At 40.3% G+C, this 27,223-nt stretch overlaps 1 protein-coding gene across 3 annotated transcripts in view; it reads right to left on the bottom strand.

Moving 5' to 3' along the window:
- The window catches only part of LOC143032340 (nucleosome-remodeling factor subunit NURF301-like), a 311,934-nt gene that overhangs the window by 175,113 nt on the left and 109,598 nt on the right, over nucleotides 1-27,223 (bottom strand). For all 3 annotated transcript variants that reach the window (XM_076196918.1, XM_076196919.1, XM_076196920.1), the window contains exon 12: nucleotides 15,676-17,415. In XM_076196918.1, coding sequence (XP_076053033.1) covers nucleotides 15,676-17,415 — 1,740 coding nt within the window. The remainder of the gene's footprint in view (nucleotides 1-15,675; nucleotides 17,416-27,223) is intronic.

The following is a 27,223-nucleotide window of genomic DNA, read 5'->3' as shown; positions in this document are numbered from 1 at the left end:
AAGACTTTTGAGAGGCTAAATCGGGCCTTCTTTTGGCCAGGCATTAGGAAGGACATCATGCAGCACTGTAAGCTGTGTCATGTCTGCCAAGTGGCGGGGTTGTCAACCAAAAAATCTCACCTTCACCCTTGGTGAAGATACCTCACCTACCAGAGCCCTTCGCAGAACTCCAGGTGGATGTCATGGGACCTCTCAACAAAACATGGAAGAGCAACCAATTCTTGTTGACCATGGCCGATACGGCCACCAGGTATGTGGAGGCTGTTCCTATGCGTAGTGTCATAGCAACAATGATAGTTCACTATCTCATGAACTTTTTCACCCAGTTCGGGGTACTGTACTGTGTGCAGACAGATGGTGCCTCATATTTCACTGGGAAGGTGTTTAAGGACTTTGCCAAATCCACAGGTTTCCTGCACAAAATTGTGAGCCCCTTGCACCCTCAGAGCCAAGGGATGGTGGAAAGAAGCCACCAAACTCTCAAAAGTATTCTGCACAAACAAGCGCTTGTTTTTCAAAATCCCTGGGACGACAATTTACACTTTGTCAAATTCGTGCTCAGGGACATGACATCTGAGAGTACAGTTTTTAGCCCTTTTGAATTAGTTTTTGCCCACCAGGTTAGGGGGCCCTTGTGTCACATTAAGCAGAGGTTGTTGGAATCAGAGTCTAAAGATTTCAGCTTGTTAAAGTGGATTGGGGAAATTAGGCAAAATTTAATCAAGTGTTGGAAAATCGCTGCAATCCGGATGAGTCTCAGTCCTGTGCTAAGCATTGGTTTGACAAGAAAGCCAAGTACTGGGAGTTCCAACCAGGTGACTTAGTGCTAGTCCTTCTGCCATTTAAAGGGAATGCCTTTCAGGCCAAGTTCCAAGGCTTTTACCAAAGAGTTAAGAGGGTGGAGGAAGTAAACTATGTGGTTGCCACACCAGAGCATTGCTGTAAACAGTGGTTATGCCACATTAATTTGTTCAAGTACTATATGCATACCTCTGGGGAACCTTTAGAGGGCCCAGCTTGCCTCACAAGCCTAGTGAATCCACCCATGGTCAAGGGAGAGGGAGAGGTCAGCCCCCTAACTGTCTCCTTTGCAGAAGCTTGGAGTGAGAACACAACTGCTCAAGCCTTGCTCAAGACAGAGTTGGGTCACCTGAGCGTTGAGCAGAATCGAGAGCTGCTCACAGTGATGGATAAGTACCCCAATGTGTTTAAAGACCAACTGGATTTTGCCACCTCAGTAGTCCATGACACTGATGTTTGTAATGCTCCCCCAGTAAAGCAAAGCCCATATAGGGTACAACCCCATAAGGTGCCCTTGATACAGGATATAGACACCATGTTGCACACGGGCCTCATTCAACCGGGTGCGAGTGGTGTTCACCCATTTTGCTTGTGCCCAAACCAGACAGTGGCCAGAGGCTCTGTATTGATTTCAGGAGAGCCAATAAGGTTACCAAGAAGGATTCTTTTCCTCTGCCAAGGATTGAGGATTGCATAGAGCACATAGGTTCATCAAACTACCTGTCCAAGGTAGACCTGTTATAGGGTTTTGGGCAGATTCCTCTGTCGGTTAAAGTGCAAGAAATTTGTTGCTTTTCCACTTTAGGACAAACATATCTTCCTTTAGTTTTACCACTCAGCCTATGCAATTCTCCATCCACTTTTCAAAGGATGCAGTCTGTGTTAGCTGGCATTGACAATGTCGTAGTTTATTTGGACAACATTTCAGTTTTCACAGACATGGCAGGACCATATTAACCAGCTGGATTCCTTGTTTAATGCTCTTAACAACAATAATCTCATTGTAAACTTGTCAAAGTGTATTTTTGCTCAGGCTCAAGTTTACTTAGGGCATGTTGTGGGTGGGGGCATTCTGTCACCCCCATCAGCCAATGTGTAGGCAATTTCTCTGTTGGCAGTTCCTACCACAAATAGACAGATTAGGAGGTTCCTATGGGAGGTAGGATATTATTGCCACTACATAAAGAATTTTGCTGACTTAACTCTTCCACTCACCAAGTTACTTAGGAACAACGCTCCTTTCAAATGGTCAGAGCCTTACAAAAAATCCTTTCAAGAATTAAAGCAAGTGCTGTGCTCATACCCTGTTCTTGTTGCTCCCAATTATGGGAAAAGTTTTAAACATGCCTGTGATGCAAATGATGGAGCAATTGGAAGTATCCTGCTTCAGAACGAACAGGGAGTAAATCACCCAGAGGTGTACTTTAGCAAAAAGCTTATGCCAGCTCAAAAGAATTATGTGACAGTGGAGAAAGAGTTACTCGACATTGTTCTTTCCTTAGACCATTTTTCATTTTATTTACCTCCTTCAGAGGGAGTAAAAATCTACACAGATCATCGGCCGCTCACATACCTTAACTCTTTCAAAATAAAAAACCAGCGGATTACTTGATGGAGTTTGCATCTCCAGAATTTCAACCTCAAGGTTATCCACATAGAGTGGATAATGTCCTTGCAGACATGTTACTGCTACCTGAAAAAGAGTAAAGAAAAAGTGTAAAGAGGTATGCTCCTACACATTTTCTTTCTCTTGGTGGGAAGGGTATCACATAGCCAATGTCCACATTTTTTTTTTTTTTTTTTTTTTTTTCCATGTTGGTTATTTGTTGTCTACCAACTGTAGCTTACACCCCCCCCCCTATATCTATCATCGGTGTATACCACTGTCACACCCAGAAAATCAACATTGGTCAGATCACAGCGGGAGTTTTGGTTGTCCTGGCCTCAGGTCATATGGATGCTGCCAGGGCAGGGTATGTGTAAATTGCCAGTTTTATATTTTTATGTATGTGTGTAAATGGCCAGTTTTATATTTTTGTTGTATCTTATTTTACTTTCCTCATTGATGTAATGTGACCAAATTAATCTAATACAATTTGTAACACAGATACCATGTGTCACTATGATGCAACGTATTTTAATTTCTGTATTATAATTTAAGTTTAGCATACATATACCAAAGGCTTTTTCCCCCTTATAAGGGAGGTAACCAAAAAACAAAGGCATAAAAGCCATTCCCACCCATTTCATCCTTATCACACTCCACTCCCCTCCACCGTTTTCCCTCCCTCTTATCTTGGCACCTCCTGGATGACAGGTCACCCCTGCATCTTTTCCACTGCCCTGGGTCAGAAGCAGTGTCACAAGACACAGCACATCCACAGCAAGGACGCTTCATTAAATCGGTGACCACCCCTCTCCGTCCCATCATGCAGAAAAGAAAATAGGGAGAAATCCCTTCGGGCTATGTCATTTTTTTTCACTTACTCCCTCAACCCCCATCCCCCACCCATTCCACCTCATGCATCACAACATCATCCATATACAACCATTCTCCATTCACCTGTCTTCTGTCCTCTCCCGTCCTTCCTCAACAGACATTCCCCTCTTTCTCAAAGCCACTTTTAACCCATCCATCCATCTCATCCTAAGTCACCCCTTCATGTTCACTTCTTCCAAATCTGCCTTCCACACCTCTTTTACTAGTCTTCACTCATTCTCTCCATGTGTCCAAACCATCCCAATATTCTTCCACCCATCCCCCTACTCCCTTTCCACCCCTGTTCTCCTCCTCACTTCCTCATTTCTCATTCTATCCAACCTAGTAACCCCTATTATACTTCTCAGACATCTCAAACATATTCAAACTCCTTCTCTCTTCCTCTCTTATGTTCCATGTTTCTGCCCAATACAGTGCTGTCAGCACAATCACTCCTTCATACAAATACTCCTTCATTCCTCTTAGCATCCATTCCCAAATGTCTATTTCTCATTACACTTTTTAATCCACCAAGGCATTTACTCACTTCTTTCAATCCACATTCTACCTCCACCTCCACTACTCCCTTTCCTGCCACATTCGCACCCAAGTATCTAAAACTATCCACTTCCTCCAGTCTCCCTCCCTTAATACTCACTTCCAGTCTGCTGCCACTTTCACCCCTTGTATATCTCATCACCTTACTTTTACCCACATTTATCTTCAAGTTCCTTCTTTCACACTTTCCCAAACTGTCACTAACTTCCTTGATCCCTCCTCTGACCCTGCTACAAGTGCAGTGTCGTCAACAAACATCAGCTGGTTTATCTCCCACTTTTCTCCATTTTCTTTAATCATCTCCAATCCCTGATCTACCACCCTTGCATATACCTCTCATACCACCCCATCCATGTATAAATTGAACAGCCAGGGTGACATAACACATCCCTGATGAAGTCCCACCTTTACTTCAAACCACTCACTCTCTCCATTTCTAATCATGACACATGCTCTATTACTCTCATAAAAATTCTTGACAGCTCCTAAAAGCTTTCCTCCTATCTCATATATCTACAATACCTCCCACAGTGCCTTCCTGTCTACCCTGTCATAAGCCTGTTCCAGATCCATAAAAGCCCAAAAACACCCTTACCTTTTCCTATAGCTTTCTCACATATGTCTTACCACAAACATCTGATCTACACAACCTCTACATTGTTCCTCACCAATTATTCCCTCTGTTCCTCTCCTAATCCTCTCAATCAAGACCATCCCATAAGCCTTCCCAACTACACTTAACAAGCTGATCCCTCTGAAACTACTACACTCGCACTTGTCTCCTTTTCCCTTGTAACGTGGAATTATATAGGCATTTTTCCAGCCCTCCAGCACTCTAACCTCTCTTAAACAAACATTAAATATCCTCACCAGCCAGTCCATTATCACTGTACCTCCTTTTTTCAGACATTCTGCATGACATCCATCCAGACCAGGTGCCTTACCTGTTCTCATCATATGAACAACTGCCTTCACTTCATCCTTCCTTATTTCTCCTCCATTTTCCTCACTCATCACAATCATTTTCCTAGCACTTCCCACTGCAACTACCTTTCCCTCCCTATCCTCCTTCACATTTAGCAACTCCCTAAAATACTCTGCCCATCTTCCTCTCACTGCCTTCTCTTCCATTATCATCTCTCCATCTGCACCTTTTACCTTTTCTTTTCTACTTCATTTGCCTCCTCTTCCTCTCTTAATTTCTTTCCAAAACATCTTTTCATTACTTTCAAAATTTTCTTTCATACTCTTACCCAATTTCACATCTGCTCTCCTCTTTGTCTCCTTTATCTTATGCTTTACTTCTTTTCTCTTTTCCTTGTACCTCTCATATGATTCCCTCGTCCTATTTTGTAGCCAATCTGTGAAAGCTTGCTTCTTCTCTTCTACAACATTCTTTGCTTCTTCATACCACCACTCACTACCCTTCCTTCTATTTCCTCCTGTCCTTGTTCCACACACCATCTTTGCACACCTAGTACTCCCTCCTTCAACCATCCCCATTCCTCTTCCCCTTCTATTTCTACTCTATCCTTCACTCCCTCCCACTCCTCTCTCAGCTTCTTATACTCCTCCTTTTCTTTCTCATTTAAGCAGTTCACTCTAAGCACATCCCTACCTTTTGTCCTTTTCCTCTTTCTCCGTCTATCCTCCACTCTCAACTTATCTTCCACAAGAAAATGATCTGATATTCTCCCACTCTCTCCCCTTAGAACATGTATATCCTTAACTCTTCCTATTATACTATCTATCACTACATAGTCCATTAATGCTCTATCTACCACCCTCTCCCATGTGTACTTATGCTTGACTTTCTTCCTAAACACTGTATTTGCTATCATCAACTCTGTAGACACATCACCATCCACTCTCCACTATGATTCTTTCCTGGAACTCCACATTTCCCATTCACTCCATTTACTGGTTCATTTCCTACCCTAGCATTAAGGTCTCCCGGTACTACTACAATGACATTTCCCCCTAATCCCTCTATACACTCATTTAAATCTATCCAAAAAGCCTCCCTTTCTTCTACACTCTTCTCACTACCAGACCCATATGCACTTACAAAAACCCACATCTCCTTTCCCAGTTTCACCTCCATTCATATTAACCTTGAAGAAACCTCCTTCCACTCCACTATATGTTTACCTATCACTTACTAGTATAGCCACCCCTTCTCTCCCTCGCCCTCTCTTCACTCCTGAGAACCTCCCAACTACACTCCCAAACTCACGCTCACCCCTCCCTCTCAGCTTAGTTTCACTCAAAGCTGACACATCCATCTTTCTTCTCACAAACATACTGCCTATCATTTCCCTTTTACTCTCATCTGTACTACATCCATGCACTTTTAAAAGACCCAAACCTTAGGGTACTGGTTGGAAAACTCCTATATCCTCTTCTGCGTTTACTTTTTTAGGAATGTCCCCTGTGGGGCTACAGGGAGAGGGATGCCTAGTCCTAATCCCCATCCCGTTTTTCTCACCTTTTACGATTCAAGTGAGAAGACTTGGTGGCAGCATTCTATTCCCCACCACAGGGTAGGCAAAAAAAGGAAATGAATATTCAGGGTTTGGGGGACAGCATAACGGAGGGTACCATCATTTCTCTGTGAACAGAGTCCTCCTCTATCACAGACAAAATGATGTGTGACTCTGGTCCGTAGAGGTGCCCCATATAGACCCCAAAGTATCAACTGCATACTACTTAGCCACAATAACATGCAACCAATACCCCAGACTGCATATTGAAGGTGATCCCATCACTGGCAAACTGGGCATACATACTGCGCACCCGAGTTGCCAGTTGTTGTTTTGCTTCTCTTTTCTGTGTCAGTATTAAGGTAATTTTGGATATGTATTTTCTTGGTGTACTTTAAAGTTTAACTGAGGTTTTAGATTTCTTTATTTTTTGTTATTTCATGCACGAAAATATAACTCAGAAGTTAGAACATTATAATGCACATTTCTAGCATTTCATAGCCTTGATTTTATCCAAATAGCATGATCTTAAAAGTGCCTGGTAGCAGACAAACTTTTCAATGTCGTAGTTACATTTTCCACCGCTAGGGCAACTGATGATGTCAGTATTGCCGAGGAGCAACACTATGGGGATTTCACATTGAGTGAAGAAGTTTTAACGGATCTGGATGCCCTCTTGGTAACCAATCTGTGAAAGCTCGCTTCTTCTCTTCTACAACCTTCTTCAATTCCTCATCCCACCATTCACTACCCTTCCTTCTATTTCCTCCTGACCTTCTTGTTCCACACACCATCCTTGCACACTTTGTGACTCCCTCCTTGAACCATCCCCATTCCTCCTCCACACCTACCTCCACTCTATCCTTCACTCCCTCCCACTCCTCCTTCAGCTTCCTCTTGTACTCCTTCTCCTTTTCCTCTTCGTTTAGAGAGTTCACTCTAAGCACCTCCCTACCTTTTGTCCCTTTCCTCTTCCTCCATCTGTCCTCCACTCTCAACTTACCTTCCACCAGAAAAGGATCTGATATTCCCCCACCCTCTCCCCTTAGCACATGTACATCCCTAACTCTTCCTATCATAATCCTATTTACCACTACATAGTCCATTAAAGCTCTATCTACCACCTTTCCCTCCACCACCCTCTGCCATGTGTACTTATGCTTGACTTTCTTCCAAAACACTGTATTTGCTATAATCAACTCTCTAGACACATTTCCACCATCAACTCTCCACTATGATTCTTTCCTGGAACTCCACATTTCCCAACCACTCCATCAATTGGCTCCTTTCCTACCCTAGCATTAAGGTCTCCCAGTACTATTACATTTACACTTCTCCCTAAACCCTCTATGCACTCATTTAAATCTATCCAAAAGGCCTCCCTTTCTTCTACATTCTTCTCACTGCCAGGCCCATATGCACTTACAAAAACCCACATCTCCTTTCCCAGTTTCACCTTCATCCACATTATCCTTGAGGAAACCTCCTTCCACTTCACTACACGTTTACCTATCTCTTCACTTTCTAGTATAGCCACCCCTTCCCTCCCTCGCCCTCTCTTCACTCCTGATAACCTCCCACTTACACTCCCAAACTTACAATCGCCCCTCCCTTTCAGCTTAGTTTCACTCAAAGCCAACACATCCATCTTTCTTCTCACAAATATACTACCTATCTCTTCCCTTTTACTCTCATCTGTACCACATCCACGCACATTAATTTAACCCCTTCCATACGGTGCCGCACACGTGGGTGTCATGGGGAGCGAGTGTATTCGCGAGGCTGCCATATCGGCGTCTTGATTATATTTATTGTAGTCGCCCCTCCATAATGACATTCTTTCTAATTCTTTTGTAATCGCATTTTCTATGGTTATCAAAATTCACGGGTGAAGAGAGAACGATTGATATAAGCGGTGACTAAATTTTATGATGCGAGTATTATTACGACACGTCGTACGGCTGGCATTGGCTGCTGCCACCGAGATCCAAGTCCATGACGCCTACGTGTGCGGCACCGTATGGAGGGGGTTAAAAGACCCAAACCTTAGGGTGCTGGACCGAGGCCCTCCAGCCCCTCTTATGCCTCTGCCTTTTTTTCTAGGAATGTGCCCTGTAGGGCTACAAGGAGAGAGATGCCTAGTCCCAATCCCCGTCCCTTTTTTTCTCGCCTCTTACGATCCAAGTGGGAATACTTGGTGGCAGTATTCTTTTCCCCCACCACAGGGAATTCCCCCACCATAGAAAAAGAAAATACTCAGAGAAATGGTACAGTATAGCAACAAGGGTTGGGGGACAGCATAACGGAGGGACAGTCGTAGTATAAAAGTGTCATCATTTTTCTATGAACAGAGTTTTCCTCTATCATAGACAAAATGATGTGTGGCTCTGGTCTGTAGGGGCGCCCCATATAGACCCTAAAGTATCGACTGCATGCTACTTTGCCACAGTAACAAGCAGCCAATACCCCAGACGGGGTATTAGCAGGGAAAAGAAAAGAGAAGTGAAGAAAAAGGTAAAGGAGGCAAAGAGGAGAGCAGATGTAAAATGGGGTAAGAGTATGAAAGAAAATTTTGAAAGTAATAAAAAGATGTTTTGGAAAGAAATTAAAAGAGGAAGAGGAGGCGAATCAAGTAGAGAAGAAAAGGTAAAAGATGCAGATGGAGAAATGATAATGGAGGAGAAGGCAGTAAGGGGAAGATGGGCAGAATATTTTAGGGAGTTGCTTAATGTGAAGGAGGATAGGGAGGGAAAGATAGTTGCAGTGGGAAATGCTAAGAAAATGAGAGTGATGAGTGAGGAAAATGGAGGAGAAATAAGGAAGGATGAAGTGAAGGCAGCAGTTAAGATGATGAAAGCAGGTAAGGCACCTGGTCTGGATGGATGCCATGCAGAATGTCTTAAAAAAGGAGGTATAGTGATGGTGGACTGGTTGGTGAGGTTATTTAATGTTTGCTGGAGAGAAGGTAGAGTGCCAGAGGACTGGAGGAGTGCGTGTATAGTTCCACTTTACAAGGGAAAGGGGGACAAGTGTGAATGTAGTAGTTTCAGAGGGATTAGCTTGTTAAGTGTAGTTGGGAAGGCTTATGGGAGGATCTTGATTGAGAGGATTAGGAGAGGAAGAGAGGGAGTAATTGGTGAGGAACAGTGTGGGTTTAGGACAGGTAGAGGTTGTGCAGATCAGATTTTTGTGGTAAGACAGACATGTGAGAAAGCTATAGGTAAGGGGAAGTATGTTTTCTGGGCCTTTATGGATCTGAAAAAGGCTTACGACAGGGTAGAGAGAAAGGCACTGTGGGAGGTTATGCAGATATACGGGATAGGAGGAAAGCTTCTGGGAGCTATCAAGAGTTTTTATGAGAGTAGTAGAGCTTGTGTCAGGATTAGAATTGGAGAGAGTGAGTGGTTTGATGTAAAGGTGGGACTTCGTCAGGGATGCGTTATGTCACCCTGGCTGTTCAACTTATACATGGATGGGGTGGTGCGAGAGGTGAATGCAAGAGTAGTAGGTCAGGGATTGGAGATGGTTAAGGAAAATGGAGAAAAGTGGGAGGTGAGCCTGCTGTTGTTTGCGGACGACACTGCGCTTGTGGCAGGATCGGAGGAGGGATTGAGGAAGTTGGTGACAGAGTTTGGGAGAGTGTGTGATAGAAGAAAGCTGAAGATAAATGTGGGTAAAAGTAAGGTGATGAGATGTACAAGGGGTGAAAGTGGCAGTAATCTGGAAGTGAGCATTAAGGGAGAGCAACTGGAGGAAGTGGATAGTTTTAGATATTTGGGTGCAAATGTGGCAGGAAAGGGTGGAGTGAAGGTAGAATGTAGAATGAGAGAAGCGAGTAAATGCCTTGGTGGTTTAAAAAGTGTAATGAGGAATAGGAATCTGGGAATGGATGCTAAGAGGAGACTGTATGAAGGAGTGATTGTGCCAACAGCACTGTATGGAGCAGAAACATGGAACATAAGAGAGGAAGAGAGAAGGAACTTGAATGTGTTTGAGATGAAGTGTCTGAGAAGTATGATGGGGGTTACTAGGCTAGATAGAGTGAGAAATGAGGAAGTGAGGAGGAGAATGGTGGTGGAAAGGGAGTTGGGAGATAGGGTGGATAAAAGAGTATTACGATGGTTTGGACACATGGAAAGAATGAGTGAAGAAAGACTAGTAAAGGAGGTATGGAAGGCAGATGTGGAGGGAGTGAACATGAGGGGACGTCCTAGGATGAGATGGATGGATGGGGTGAAGGGGGCTTTGGGGAAGAGGGTAATGTCGGTTGAGGAAGGACGGGAGAGGACAGAAGACAGGGGTGAATGGAGAATGGTTGTATATGGAAAATGTTGTGATGCATGAGGTGGATTGGACGGGGGAATGGAGGTGAGGTAGTGTGTGTGTGAGCAAAAATTTTTGACGCAGCCCGAAGGGATTTCTCCCCGTCCTCTCCTTTATATGGGGGGACGGAGAGGGGGGGTCGCCGATTTAATGAAGCGGCCTTGCTGTGGATGTGCTGTGTCCTGCGACACTGCTTCTGACCCAGGGCAGTGGACAGGGTGCAGGGATGACCCGTCATCTAGGAGGTGCTAAGATGGGAGGGAGGATGGAGGGGTGTGGAGTGTTTTCGGGGATGAAATGGGTGGGAATGTTTTTGTGCCTTGTCCTTTTTGGCTACCCCCCTGGTAAGGGGTAAAAAAAGCCTTGGTATATGTATGTATGTATGTATGTATGGATGCCCTCTTGTGTTCCAATGTGGGTATGGTGCAAGGATACATGTATGAACCAATTCGGATATCCAAACAAGACTGAACTAAAGAAGAACATGTTGAGAGCAAGGAATCTTCAGAGGATTAACACCCAGAACAAGCAGGAAATCAGGACTGGTGAGTTCATTGGAATACATTACTGTATGCATGCTTTACTTATAAATGCACATCACCAACCACACCTGACCAGACACATGATTTTGTTGGTTTGTCATCAAATGTATGGATGAAAGTTTGAAGGCATGAAATAGTAGGCCTAACACCCAGCAGACATTGATGGGCCTGGCCCTATCTACCAGGCCCCAGCATGCCCAGCAGGGCCGGTTTTTATTTTTTTTTTTATTTTTGAAAAACATCCACACGACCGCCAAGATGACCACATCCACAGTGCATGGATAGTTCATCTGTTTATACAAGGAGGTTACTATAGTTAGGCCTATGGCATTCATGCCATAGGTCTATGATCAAGCAGAAATCTTTATTAAACTTTCTAACATCCTCACCTCCTTACATGAACAGATGAACTATCCATGCACTGTGGACATGGTCATCTTGGTAGTCGTGTGGATGTTTCTCCAAAAAAATAAAATCAAAACCAGCCCTGCTAGGCATGCTGGGGCCTGGTAGATAGGGTCAGGCCCATCAATGTCTGCTAGGTGCTAGGCCTACTATTTCATGCCTTCAAACCTTCATCCACATGGCTGATGACAAACCAACGAAATCATGTGTCTGGTCTGGTGAAGTTGGTAGTGTGCATTTATGTAACGCATGTATGCAGTAATGCTTTCCAATGAACTCACCAGTCCTTATTTCCTGCTCGTTCTGGGCGTTCATCCTCTGAAGATTCCTTGCTCTCAACATGTTCTTCGTCAGTTGAGTCTTGTTTGGATACCCAAATTGGTTTGTGCATGTATCCTTGTAATATACCCACACTGGAACACAAGAGGGCATCCAAATCTCATAAATCTTCTTCACTCGATACTGAAATCCCCATCTTGTTGCTCCCTGGCAATAATGATGTCATCAGTTGCCCAAGCGGTGGAAAATGTAACTACGACATTGAAAAGTTCATCTGCTACCAGGCACTTTTAAGATCATACATATACCATACATATACAGTAGAACCTCTACATACAAATTTAATTCATTCCAGGACCTACTTCATATGTTGAAATGGTTGTACAGGTATGTTAAATCAAATATTCCCATAAGAATACACTGTAATTCATTTAATTCATCCCACAGCCCAAAAACCTATGATAACTCCTTAATAAATACTGTACTGCAGATAATTACACATAGCAATAAAAACAAATGCATTACTGTATATAAGAGATGTAAAAAAAAAAATTTATAAGGAAGTAACCAATAAAAAGGGGTTTTTATTGTCACTTTACCTTAGAGACAGGCGAACGGAGGTGTAGGCTTGGCGATGCAGGAGACGGTAGGTGTGGGTAGAGAGGTGGTGACTGAGATACGTATCGTAACTTAGGCTACTCTAACTTACACTAGGTGAACTTTAAACTAACTTAGCTTATATATGCGAAACTTCGACGACTTCGTATGTTGGAAATTACTTCGGGTGTAGTCAAATATTAGATTGAATTTCACATCGTATGTTGGAAAATTCGTATGTTTAGGCAATCGTAAGTAGAGGTTCTACTGTACCAAGGCTTTTTCCCCCTTACAAGGGAGGTAGCCAAAAAGGAAAAGGCATAAAATCATTCCCATCCATTCCATCCCTGAATACACTCCACACCCCTCCACCCTCCCTCTCATCTTAGCACCTCCTGGATGACAGGTCATCCCTGCACCTCGTCCACTGCCCTGGGTCAGAAGCAGTGTCGCAAGATACAGCACATCCACAGCAAGGACGCTTCATTAAATCGGCGACCCCCCATATCCATAAAAGGAGAAGACAGGGAGAAATCCCTTCGGGCTGCATCAAATTTTATTCACACATACTACCTCAACCCCCATCCCCCCACCCATTCCACCTCATGCATCACAACATCATCCATATACAACCATTCTCCACTCACCCCTGTCTTCTGTCATCTCATGTCCTTCCTCAACAGACATTCCCCTCTTCCCCAAAGCCCCCTTCACCCCATCCATCCACCTCATCCTAGGACATCCCCTCATGTTCACTCCCTCCACATCTGCCTTCCATACCTCTTTTACTAGTCTTTCTTCACTCATTCTTTCCATGTGTCCAAACCATCCTAATACTCTTTCATCAACCCTATCTCCCAACTCCCTTTCCACCCCCATTCTTCTCCTCACCTCCTCATTTCTCACTCTATCTAGCCTAGTAACCCCCATCATACTTCTCAGACACCTCATCTCAAACACATTCAAACTCCTTCTCTCTTCCTCTCTTATGTTCCATGTTTCTGCCCCATACAGTGCTGTTGGCACAATCACTCCTTCATACAGTCTCCCCTTAGCCTCCATTCCCAAATGCCTATTCCTCATTACACTTTTTAATCAACCAAGGCATTTACTTACTTCTCTCAATCTATATTCTACCTCCACCTTCACTCCACCTTTTCCTGCCACATTTGCACCCAAGTATCTAAAACTATCCACTTCCTACAGTCGCTCTCCCTTAATGCTCACTTCCAGTCTGCTGCCACTTTCACCCCTTGAACATCTTATCACCTTACTTTTACCCTCATTTATCTTCAGCTTTCTTCTATCACACACTCTCCCAAACTCTGTCACCAACTTCCTCAATGCCTCCTCCGATCCTGCCACAAGTGCAGTGTTGTCTGCAAACAACAGCTGGCTCACCTCTACCATCTCCAATCCCTGACCCACCTCCCTTGCATATATCATGCTATTTGGATAAAATCAAGACTATAAAATGCTAGAAATGTGCATTTCATTGTTCTAACTTCTAAATTATATTTTCATGCATTAAATAACAAAAAATAAAGAAATCTAGAACCTTCTTAGTTGACCTTTAAGATTAGTATACAGTTATTCAAAGTAGGATAGAAAAAAACTTCCTTTGCTGCACCATTCGGCTCCATTGACTTGTCAGGTCAATTGCGAGTATCTCAGGGAGGTTTCAAACCTCCCTTGGGTTGTTCTCTCCCTCTTCTCGTCGAGTCAGTAACCGGCTACACATCTTTATGCGGGGACTTTTTCCCACTAGGTATGTAGTAACAGCCCAGGGGTTAATTTTTTTTTTTTTGTAGACATGAGGAAATCCATCCTATGTCTGGTGTGAGGTTTTTGATTGTTTTTAAGGCTCATCTTTTGGGAATTCAAGTGTCAAAACGGCTTTTTCTGGATTCTCATGTGTGACCTTTTTTCTTCGTTTCCTCCACATGTTTATTCACATAAGGAATAAGTTAAGTGCTAGTGTTAAGGGATTGTAATATCATGTGATTTTCTTCTGATGTAAATTTCCTTATACTTAAAATTGTTATCTAAGAAACCGAGTGATTTTGTTATATTAGTTATGTGTAAAACATAGAAACAAAACACTCTTTTTTGTTCCTGGACAATAGAAAGAAATTAAGAATAATGTTAAACTCTTAAGTTTCAAAACACCCAAAAGGTAACAACCCTCTTATAAGGGAGGTAGCCTGCTAAGGCATCCACCCACCCCCTAACTATCCCACTCCATTCACCAATTTGTTTCCCATCTTAACTCCTTGAGGATGAAAGACCATCCCTGCACCCTGCCCACTCTCCAGGTCAGAAGCACTGCAGCAAAAGACAGCACATCCACAGCAAGGCCCACAGCCTAAGCTGGTTTACCCCTACTACTTCATTTATATTTTCTCTCTCCATGGAGGGACCTCAAAGCACTGATTGTATGCAAATGTAGTAAATATGCAGTACATTCAATTTGACTGCCTTTAACATACTTCCCCACACTCTTAACACCTTTACACATTCCACTCCCACTAGGTATAAAAGAAAAATCCATTCACCCACATCAAACATGTCCCTTTTGCTCCTTCATATATAGGTTGCACTTCATTACTTTTCTATCAATACTGTTTCATCATTCCCAGAGTAGCCCTCATTGAACAGGTGATAGCCTTTGTCTAAAAAAAATTCTTCATTCCTAACATATATTTCCATGGGTGCAGGAGTACAAAGGCCTGACCATAGTTTTTGTGTTATCATGAATACCCCATACCATACAACACATAATGGAAGACTGCATTATACACAATCATACACGCAAACAACACAACATACACTCTATAAAGGATTTGTGGGAAAACCCAGTTTCGGCTGTGGCCTTCCTTGGGGAGACGGGACTGCTCGGACAGACAGTCTAGGGAACGACAACAACAACAACAACAGGTAAAAGAAAAGATATTACCATCTGAACTGTAGATCCCACTTTTGGAGTAAAGAATGTTGCACGAAAATAAGCATATTGCAATTACTGTTTGTGATCATCTTCAGCGTGGTTATACATCCCAAATATACAACCATGCTGAAAAGGATCATATACAGTGATCATAATATATGTATCTTCATACAACATTTTTTCTATTCTCTGAAAGTGGAATCTCCAGTTCATCTTACCAATGGATTAGAACATTTAACTCACTTAGATATTATTACTCACATTGTGAAAGCATGTTTCGAACTTGCTGCTGAATAGCCATAATGTGATCCTTCGTTAAACCAACTCCTGGCTGAAGTCCTTGAATAATGGTCTTTGGTCCTTGTTCTGTCATACGTACTTGAACCTTGAGTGTCATTGTATTACTTGTGGTAACACTTGGTTGAGGTGTTGTAGTAGCAGTTGTTGTAGTAGTTGTGGATGCTGAAGAGACAGTTGTAGAGCCAGTGACTGTTGTATTACTGACTCCAGCAACACTTGTAGGTGCTGGAGCAGTTGAAACAGGAGCAGCAGTAGAGGCAGCAGCAGTAGAGGCAGCAGGAGTAGAGCCAGCATTGGGCATTACTGTCTTTACCATAGTTCCATCTGGAGTCAACATGGTCTTGATTCTAGGTGATGTCTGACCACTTAAACTGACAAGTTGCTTAGCTATATTACTAACTTCACCAGATGTACCAACAGCAGCTAACACTGGTTTCCCTTCTGCAGTTTGCCGAAGCAAAACTTGCTGTCCATTCACTTTCACAATATGTGTCCCAGGGGCAGTAGTTTGTGTTGTGGTTGCAATGCTTCCAACAGTGCTTGAAGACTGATCACCAGATGGGAGGGCTGCTGCACTTGTGGCAGGATTTGCATTGGAGGCAGAAGACAGAACTCTTGTTTGCTGAGTAACCTGAATGGTTTGGGTTGGAGAATTGAGAGGCTGTGAAGCTTGAGCAGTTGAAGCTGGAGCACTTGAAGTAGGAGCAGGGACAGGTGCACTAGGAGCAGGAGTTGCCTGAACTGGTTTAGTGCTGAGGAGGTGAAATTTCCCATCTGCTCTCTGTACAAGTTGCTGTCCTTCTAAAAGGCCCCGAACTTGTAGCTGTCCATCTGCTGTACGTAAGATGTGGATTTGTTGGCCTGGGAGGCGAAGTCCTGTAGTTGCTGCAGCTGGAGCTGCCACAGCCCCAGTTGAGCTTGTGGATACAGTTGAAGTGGGAGTCACTCCTCTTACAGTAATGGGAGTAGCTGTGCGGGGCAGAATAATTTTTTGGCCTGGGTTTGCAGCAACAGGTTGTATTTTGATAACTTTGTTGCCTTGCTGTGTCACTTGCACTTTGGTACCAGTAGTTGATCCTGCATTGGTTCCAACAGGGAAGATAGTACTATTTCCTACACTGATAGAATTATTATCTCCAGTCTGAGTGGTACTTATAGGTGCAGGGGTTTGTACACTAATTAGTTTACCATCCCTTGTGGTCATGATTTTTTTGGCAGAGACAATGTTTGGAAGTTGTCCACTCACTGCCATAATGGTTGAGGCTCCTGCCTGAACCACTTTAGCTCCTGAAGCTACAGGAGGCAGAGCAATCTTGGCCACACTTGAATTAGCAAGCAGTGTACCACTTGATGGAAGTGTTATTTTCACCACATTCCCTTTCACTGTGGCTCCTTCCAAAGCTTTCTTTTGATTAAAGGTTGCTCTCTGGATTTTCAACTGCTCTTCCATTCGAGCTTTAATTTCTGCTGGAGATGCCCCTCTTGTTGTTACTGTTTCCACTTTCACAGTTTCTCCCTTTTCATTTAAAGCTTTCTTTGACCCAACTGCCGCTCTTTCCAACCTTTCTCCAAAGAACTTTATAGCCCAGATATCCAATTTGTCTTCATCTATCCATTCTTCCACACTTTCTGGTTGTTTGTTTACAGGTGACTGTACTCTTCTCCTCTTCCGTAACCCACTTCTCTGAGATGGTGTAAATTCTGTAATCATGATAAAAAAAGTTAAAACTAAGAACAGATGTATAATGTGGAAAACAAAAACAATTCTGAACAGATTTTATCCCAGATTTGGATTTTGAATTTCACTGATTTAACTTCTGTAATATTTGTTCAATGTGTACATTAATTGGTTAACAAAAGGTTTAGGGCTTGACTTGCATATCTACAACATATTTTTCAGTATAACCTGAGAGGGAGTGACAAAGTGAGAATGGAGAGGTAAGAGAAAAAAGGAGAGAGAGAGAGAGAGAGAGAAAAAACAAAAAAACATACATATACCAAAGTGTTTTTCCCCCTTACAAGTGGGGTAGCTAAAGAAAAAGGCATTAAAACCACTCCCATCCATTCCATCCCCACATACTCCACTCCTACCCACCTCCTTCCTTTCCTCTTATCTTGGTTCCTCCAGGATGACAGGTCAATCATGCATCTTGCTCACTGCCCTAGGTCAGCAGTGTCGCAAGACACAGCACATCCACCATAAGGCTGCTTCATTAAATCAGCATCCCCCCCTCTTTATCCCATTGTGCACAAATGGAGAAGACGCGGAGAAATCCCTTCAGGCTGCATTAATTTATTTTTCACACATACTCCCTCATCCCCATCCTCCACCTACTTGCCCTCATGCATCACAGTATTATCATCACACACACACACACACTTCCGTCGGACGGACAGCGAGGATTGACGTCCTGAAGAAAAAGTGAAAATTTTGTGGATCTCAATGCAAAGGAAGTACCTATGTATTTGCAGAGAAGGGGATTGCTCGTGGTGTAGTGGGAAAGTGAGGAAAAAGGAGAAGGGGAGGGATTACTGAGGGAAATGGAAGGAAATGAGGAAGGAGAGGACTTGGTCCAGGCAGGCAGACGCCATGTAAACAAACGCGGGCCAGATCAATTTAGTGACGATGAAGGGACTAACAAAAATGTAAAGATTAGAAACATAGATAAGGGCAGCACAATAGAAGGTGAGGATAATAATTTCCATGGATTTAATGAGGGGGGGGCGGATACCATCCTCCCCCGACTGGCAAGACTAGAGGAAAAACTTGAACAAATGACCGAACATTGGGAGATTAGGTTCGGTAGTATGTCAAAAATTGCGCAAAGGGTTGAAAGATTGGAAGAACTAGAGAAGGCGAACAAAAACTTAACTAATGAAGTAGAAGAATTAAAAAAAAAGTTAAAAGAAGTAAAAGAGGTGAATGAAGAATTAAAAAAGAACAATAAAGACAATAAAGAGGCCATAGCAAAGGAAGCACAGGGGTGGAGAAAAATACAGGAAAACAGTAAAGTTGTATTTACTGATATAATTAAACAGCAAATGAAAGAACAAACTGAAAACTCAGTTATCAAAGTGATGAGACAGAAGGAGAATATAGTAAGAGACTTAGCAGATAAAAAGAAATGTATAATTATATTAGGAATGGAAGAGAAACATAACCTAGATAGAACTTCAAGAATCAGTGAGGAAAAAGAAAAAGTAAGCAGTTTACTAGAATTAGTACAGGAAGATGAACCTGAAATAATGAAGCAAATCAAAGAGATGTTTAGGCTTGGAAAATATAGTACAGATAAGACCAGACCAATTAAGATTAAATTCAGATCACAAACAACAGCAGAGAACATCTTAGCAAAAACAGGGAAGCTAGCAGCAAGTGAACAATATAAAAAGGTATGGATAAAAAGAGAAATGAATAAAGAGGAAAGAGAGGAAGAAAAAAGGAAAAGACAAGAAGCTAAGGGAAAAAAAACGAGACCAGAACGGAGTCAGAAAAAGAAGAATTCTACTGGAGAGTAGTGAATATGAAATTGAGGAAATGGACCATAACAGAGAGAAACAAAAAAGAAACAGAGAATACAATGGAAATAACAGAAAGTTAAGAGTGTCCTACACAAATATAGATGGATTAATAACAGGACTGAATGAAATGAACGAGTATCTGAAGGAAAAAGAACCGGACATAATGGGAATTGTAGAGACAAAATTAAAAGGTCCACTACCACCCAACAACATAGGACACAATGCATATAATTATTGGATTAGAAACAGAGAGATAAAACAAGGAGGTGGAGTTATGTTCCTGACTAAGAAGGATATAAACATGAAGAGTGTCACATATGGAAAGAATAGAGTACAGATGATTATGATAGAAGTAGAAGACAGAGATAAGAGCAGAAAGTTTGTAATAAACTACGTGCCCCCAAAAACAGCCTCGTGGGAAGAGAGTGAACATAAAAGTATGTTAGAAGACACAAGAATAACATTAAACAAGATAATAGATGGAGGAAGAATAGTTATGATGGGCAACTATAATTGCAAAGAAATCTGCTGGGAAGAGATGACCGTAAAGGGTGAAGAAGACTCATGGGGAAATGTTCTACTTGAGATGATTATTGACCACACAATGACATAATGGATTCAAGAGAACACTAGGTATAGAAATGAAGAAGAACCATCGAGACTAGACCTAATAATCACATCAGAACCTGAAATAGTGGAAAAGATAGAATACCAGGCACCAATAAGTAAAAGTGACCACATATTGATAGAACTAGACCTAAATGAGAAAAAATACATGAAAAGAAGTGAACAATATAGAAAAGGAAGATTAATGTATGAAAAAACAAATTTTGATCAAATAAGAGAATTCTTTCAAAATGAAAACTGGGAAAGAATACACAAAGAAGATACAACAGTAGAAGAGAAATGGAATATTTTGACAAAAATTTATAAAAAAGGAGTGGAAAAGTATGTCCCAAGACAAAAACAAGAAAAAGAATATGTAAAGTGCTGGTACAACAAATGTTGTAGTGTTAAAAGACAAAAGAGACAAAGCTAGGACCAAATGGACAAAAACAAAAGACCTGAAAAATGGAAAATATATACTTGTTATAGAAATGAATATGTACAAGCGTGCAGAGAGGAAAAAAGAAAATATGAAAAAGATGTCATAGAAAAATGTAAAGATCAACCAAAACTATTCTACAGATTTGTAAACAACAAACTGAAAAACAAACAAGACTTGGAGAAATTAAGACAAGGAGTTGAATACACAGAAGAAATAGAAATGGCGGAAATTATGAACAAGCATTTGAAATCAGTGTTTACAAGGGAGAACATACAACCGGAAGAGATCGAATGGAAAGAGAAAGTCCCCCTATAAAAGAAATAGAAGTAACAAAGAATGAAATAACGAAACACTCGAGTAATCTTGATGTTAGAAAATCGCATGGACCAGATGAAATAGCAAACTGGATTTTGAAAGAATGCAGAAATGAACTGGCAGACAAAATACATAGCATAATAAACAGTTCCTTGAAAGAAGGAAAAGTTCCAGAAGATTGGAAAAAAGCAAATATAGTACCTATATATAAAGGAGGAAATAAAGAAGACCCTACCAACTATAGACCAGTCTCTCTAACATGTACAATAGCAAAAATTTGTGAAAGAATTATCAAAAGTAAATGGGTAAAATATTTAGAAAAAAAAACAAAACAAAAACAGCATGCTAAATCCAAGGCAATTTGGATTCAGACAAGGCCGATCATGCGTCACTAATCTAATATGTTTCTATTCAAGGCTAATAGATATAATACAAGAAAGAGATGGATGGGCTGATTGTGCATTTCTAGACCTAAAAAAAGCTTTTGACAAAGTACCACATAAGAAGTTGCTTAAGAAATTAGAAACTGAAGGAGGAATACAGGGCAAACTGCTTAAATGGATGGAAGACTTTTTGCAAGAAAGAAAAATTAGAGTAGTGATAAGAGACAAACACTCAAAATGGGATGACGTAATAAGCGGTGTTCCACAAGGAACAGTTCTAGCCCCAATACTGTTTGCTATATATATTAATGATATGGATGAAGAAATTGAAAGTTATACGAGCTTCTTTGCAGATGATGCAAAACTATTAAAAAAAGTGAACACGGAAGAAGATTGTGAGTCACTACAGAGTGATCTCAATAAAGTATGGGAATGGAGTAGGAAGTGGGAGATGGAGTTCAACACTAACAAGTGTAGTATAATGGAATTTGGAAAAAGCAAAAACAGAATAACAGGATCATATAAATTGGGAGAAGAAGGAATAAAAAAAGTAGAAAATGAGAAGGACCTGGGAGTCATTGTTATGAATAATATGTCACCTGAGAAACATATAAATAAGATTTTTGGAGAAACTTATAATTCAATAAGAAAAATCAAAGTGGCATTTACATACCTGGATGAAGAAATGGTGAAGAAAATTCTAATCACTCTGATAAGACCAAGATTGGAATATGCAGCAACGATGTGGTCACCAAGTACAAAAAAATGTATAAAAAAAATTGAAAGAATACAAAGAGCAATTACAAAATTGGTACCAACACTCAAAACTATCATATGAAGAGAGACTAGCAAAACTTGAACTACAGACACTAGAGCAAAGAAGAGAGGAGATTTGATAGCTATTTACAGAATCATGAAAGGCATAGAAATAATTGATAGAGAGAATCTGATAAAATGGGATGATAGAAATACAAGAGGACACGGAAAAAAAAATCAAGAAAGACAGCTATAGAAGAGATGTGAAAAAGAACAGTTTTCCTCACGGAATAATAGACAGTTGGAACAAGTTAGATGAGAAAGTGGTGTGTGCAAAAACAATACATGAATTTAAAAATAGTTTAGATAAAATGAGATATGAAGATGGGACACCACGAGCATAGCTCCCCTTCCCGTAAAATACAACTAGGTAAATACACACACACATCGGACTAACAGCGAAGATTGGAAAGAAACACAATTTTCGTGGATTACAGCAATAAGTACCTGTGTTGTATTAGTAGGGAAGGGGAAAGCTCATGGTGTAGTGGGAAGGTGAAGAAAAGGGAGAAGGGGAGACATTATTGAGGAAAATGGAAGGAAATGAGGAAGGGAATGAATGAGCCCCAGATGTCAGAAGTGGTGTCAACAAAAGGTGTGTAGAACACACAGACGAGGTAGAACAGGGGAGCAGAGGTATCAAAAGCAGAAATATAGATAATAACAGCTCAATGGAAAGAGAAGATAACTGCTTTTATAGATTTAATGAGGGAGATGACAACCTCCCCCAAATAGTAAATCTAGAGAAACTAAAAATGAAGCATGGGAGGTTAGGTTTAACCTATTAACACTAGTTACACAAACAGTTGATAAACTGAAAGAACTAAAGAAGGAGAATCAAAACCTACCTAAAGAAATAGAAGAATTAAAAAGACAGTTAACAGTAGTAAAGGATGAGAATGAGGAATTAAAGAGGAATAATGAGAATAAAGAGTCCATAGCAATAGAGGTTGGAAAAAAGTACAAGAGAACAATAAAATTGAATTTAGAAATATTGTGAAACAACAGATGAAAGAACAAACTAAGAACACTGTTATTAAAGTGATGAGGGAGACGGAGAATATAGCGGATAAAAAGAAATGTACAGGTACTCCTCGTTTAACGACCTACTCGGTTAACGACAACTTGGAGTAACGACGGGCTTTATGACGTCGTTTAACGTAAATCTCCCGAAGTTACGACGTCGTGTACGATAATTAAGTTGGCTGAGGCAAATTTGTATGTTATAAATGAACTTGTACGGTGGATATTAGCTGTGAGGTAAAGTGTTCTGAAGCTTAGGTCTACATTACCATCCTGCAAGCTGCAAAAACTACCTGGGGTACAGTGTATACCGTTAGTGGTAAATTTTTAGTTTCGACCATGGGCGCAATATAACAATAGAAAATTAATCATTAATTTTGTAAATTATAATGTATCAACGTAATATGCAATTTTGTGAGCAGAAATAAAAAAAAATATGCTAAAACAGATTTCGTAAGTAATGAAGTCATGTCGGACGAATGGTACACCATGTTTGTTATGATAGATGCCGATGTCGAAGAAATGAAAGGATGATAAATTAATTCGTCTAACCTAAACTAAACTAACCTAACCTGTGTTTAATAAATCATTACCTGCAAATTAAATGTCATCCTGCTCGTCCTCGTTGTCATCGTCGTGACAGACGTTGGCAGACGACAAGATGGCGTCACGAGCCTTTGCTACCGACTTCGTTCATTAGCATATTTTCTTGTAGCAAGGTATTTTTTACTTTCATTTCTGCCCACAAAATTGCATATTACGTTGATACATTTTAATTTACAAAATTGATAATTAATTTTCTATTGTTATATTGCGTCCATGGTCGAAACTAAAAAAATACCCCGGTATTCAATATGAAATGTCAGCATATGCGGATTTGGTCATATACGGTAATTTTAGGAACCTAACCACCGTAAATAAACAGCAAATAAAGCTTTAATGTACTGTATAAAAGTGGGAAAATACACAAAAATAAAGATACATGTATTGCTGGACATTGTACATACAGTACATGTACGTATATGTATACACTTTCGCTTAACGACCAATTCGGTTAACAACGGCGCGCTGGTCCCAATTGTCGTCGTTAAATGAGGAGTACCTGTATAATTACATTAGGGATGGAAAAGGAGCATAATCCAAACAGGACTACAAGAGTAAAGGAGGAGAAGGAAAAAGAATATAAGATATTAGTAGTTCAAGAAGATGAACCAGAAACAAGGAAAGAAATAGATGAAATATATAGACTAGGGAAATACAATACAGATAAGACCAGACCAATTAAGGTTAAATTCGGGTCACAAAAAACAGCAGAGAATATCTTAGCAAAAACAGGGAACTAGCAAAAAGTGATCAATATAAACAGGTATGGATAAAAAGATGAATAAAGAGGTAAGAGAGGATGAGAAAGCAAAAAGACTAGAAGCTAAGGAAAAAATGAGAACAGAACAGTCAGACAAAGAGAAATTCTATTGGAGAGTAGTGGAAATGAAAGTGAGGAAATGGTTCATAGTAGAGAAAAACAGAAACAGAAAACAGGATGGAAGTAGCAGAAAATTTAAAGTGTCTTACACAAATATAGATGGCCTAATAACAGGCTTGAATAAACTGAATGATTACCTGAAGGAAAACAAACTGGACATAATGGAAATTGTAGAGAAAATTGAAAGGTCCACTACCACCCAACAGTGTAGGACATGGTGCATATAATTATTGGATTAGAAAAAGAGAGATAAAACAAGGGAGTGGAGTTATGTTCCTAAGGATATAAATGTGAGGAATGTTACATATGGAAAGAATAGAGATGATTATGATGGAAGTGGAAGACAAAGATAGGAAGAGCAGAAAGTTTGTAATAAATTATGTGCCTCCTAAAACGGATTCGTAGGAGGAAGGAGAACACAAAAATATGTTAGAAGACACAAAGATAACACTAAATAAGATAATGGAAGATGGAGGAAGAATAGTTATAATGGGTGACTTTAATTGTAAAGAAATCTGCTGGAAAGAGATGACAGTGAAGGGTGGAGATGACCTATGGGGAAATGTACTACTTGATATGATTATAGAACATACAATGATGCAATGGATATAAGAGAATACTAGGTATAGATATGAGGAAGACCCATCAAGACTGGACCTAATAATCACATGAGAACCTGAAATAGTGGCCAAGACACCACTAAGTAAAAGTGACCACATATTGGTTGAACTGGAACTAAATGAGGAAAAATACATGGGAAAAAAACGAACAATATAGAAAGGGAAGATTGATGTATGGAATTTTTTTTTTTTTTCAAAATAAGAGAATTCTTTCAAAAAGTAGACTGGGAAAGGATAAACAAGGAGGAAACAACAGTAGAAGAGAACAGGAATATTTTGACAAAAATTTATAAAGGAGTGGAAAAGTATGTTCCAAGACAAAAACAACAAAAAGGATATGTAAAGTGCTGGTACAACAAAAGATGTAGTGAGTTAAAAGACAAAAGGGATAAAGCTTGGATAAAAATGGAAGAAACACAAAAAACTGAAATATGGAAAATATATACTAGTTATAGAAATGAATATGTACAAGTGTGCAGAGAAAGAAAAAATACGAAAAAGATGTCATAGAAAAATTTAAAGATCAACCAAAGTTATTTTATAGATTTGTAAACAACAAACTGAAAAACAAACAAGAATTCGAGAAACAAGGAGTTGATTACACAGATAAAATAGAAATGGCAGAAATTATGAACAAGCATTTTAAATCGAGGGAGAACATACAACTTAGAGATGTCGAGTGCGAAGGGAAAGCCCCCCTATTTAAGAGATAGAAGTAGCAAAGAATGAAATAATGAAATAATGAATCAATTGAGTAATCACAATGTTAGAAAATCGCTTGGTCCAGATGAAATGGCAAACTGGATTTTGAGAGAATGCAGGGCCAAACTAACAGACAAAATATATAGTCTAATAAACAGTTCATTGAAGGAAGGAAACATTCCAGAAGATTAGAAAAGAGCAAATATAGTACCAATATATTAGGGGGGAAACAAAGAAGATCCTACAAACTATAGACCAGTCTCTCTTACAAGTATGGTAGCAAACATCTGTGAGAGAATGATAAAAAATAGATGGGTAAAGCATTTGGGAAAAATGTACTAAACCCAAGACAGTTTGGATTTAGACAAGGAAGATCATGTGTCACAAACCTGATGTGTTTCTATTCAAGACTAATAAATATATTACACGAAAGAGATGGATGGGCTGATTGTGTCTTTCTAGACCTGAAAAAGATTTTGATAAGGTGCCACATAAGAAATTGCTAAAGAAATTAGAAACTGCAGGAGGAATACAGGGCAAACTACTTAAGCGGATGGAAGATTTCTTGCATGAATGGAAAATGAGAGTGGTGATAAGAGACAAACATTCCAATTGGGATGAGGTGATTAGTGGAGTTCCACAAGGAACAGTTTTGGCCCCAATAATGTTTGCTATATATATTAATGATATGGATAAAGGAATTGAAAGTTATATGAGTTTCTTTGCAGACGATGCAAAAATGTTTAAAAAAGTGAACACCGATGAAGATTGTGAATTGCTGCAGAGTGATCTCAATAAAGTATGGGAATGGAGTAAGAACTGGGAGATGGAATTCAACAATAACAAGTGTAGTATAATGGAATTTGGAAGAAGCAAAAAAAAAAGAATAGTGGGATCATATAAATTGGGAGAGGAAGAAAAAAAAAAAAAAGTAGAAAAAGAGAAGGACCTAGGAGTCATTATTATGAATAATATGCCCCTGAGAAACATATAAACAAAATTTTTGGAGAAACTTATAATCTAATAAGATCAATCAAAATGGCATTTACATACCTGGACGAAGAAATAATGAATAAAATACTAGTCACTTTGATAAAACCAAAATTGAAGTATGCAGCAACGACGTGGTCGCCAAGTACAAAAAAATGTATAACAAGACTTAAAAGAATACAAAGAGCAATAACGAAATTGGCACCAACGCTCTCAGAACTATCATATGTGGAGAGGCTGGCAAAACTTGAACTACAGACATTGGAGCAAAGAAGAGACAGGAGACTTGTTAACTATTTATAGAATCATGAAAGGCATGGAAATTATTGATAGAGAGGATCTAATAATATGGGATGGTAGAGATACAAGAGGACATGGAAAGAAAATCAATAAAGACAATTATAGAAGAGACCTAAAAAGAACAGCTTTCCCCACAGGATATTTGACGTTTGGAACAAGCTAGATGAGAATGTGGTGTGTGCAAAAACGATACACGAATTTAAAAACAGATTAGATGAAACGAGATATGGAGATGGGGCACCACGAGCATAGCTCCCCTTGCGGTAAAATACAACTAGGTAAATACACATGCACACACATTGTCGGA

The sequence above is a fragment of the Oratosquilla oratoria genome, chromosome 13 (assembly GCF_046742065.1).
Source record: "Oratosquilla oratoria isolate Oo_2021 chromosome 13, ASM4674206v1, whole genome shotgun sequence".
In the NCBI taxonomy this organism is placed as follows: Eukaryota; Metazoa; Arthropoda; class Malacostraca; order Stomatopoda; family Squillidae; genus Oratosquilla; species Oratosquilla oratoria.
The sequence above is the reverse complement of the archived record's forward strand: the minus strand, read 5'-3'. Positions and strand labels throughout refer to the sequence as shown.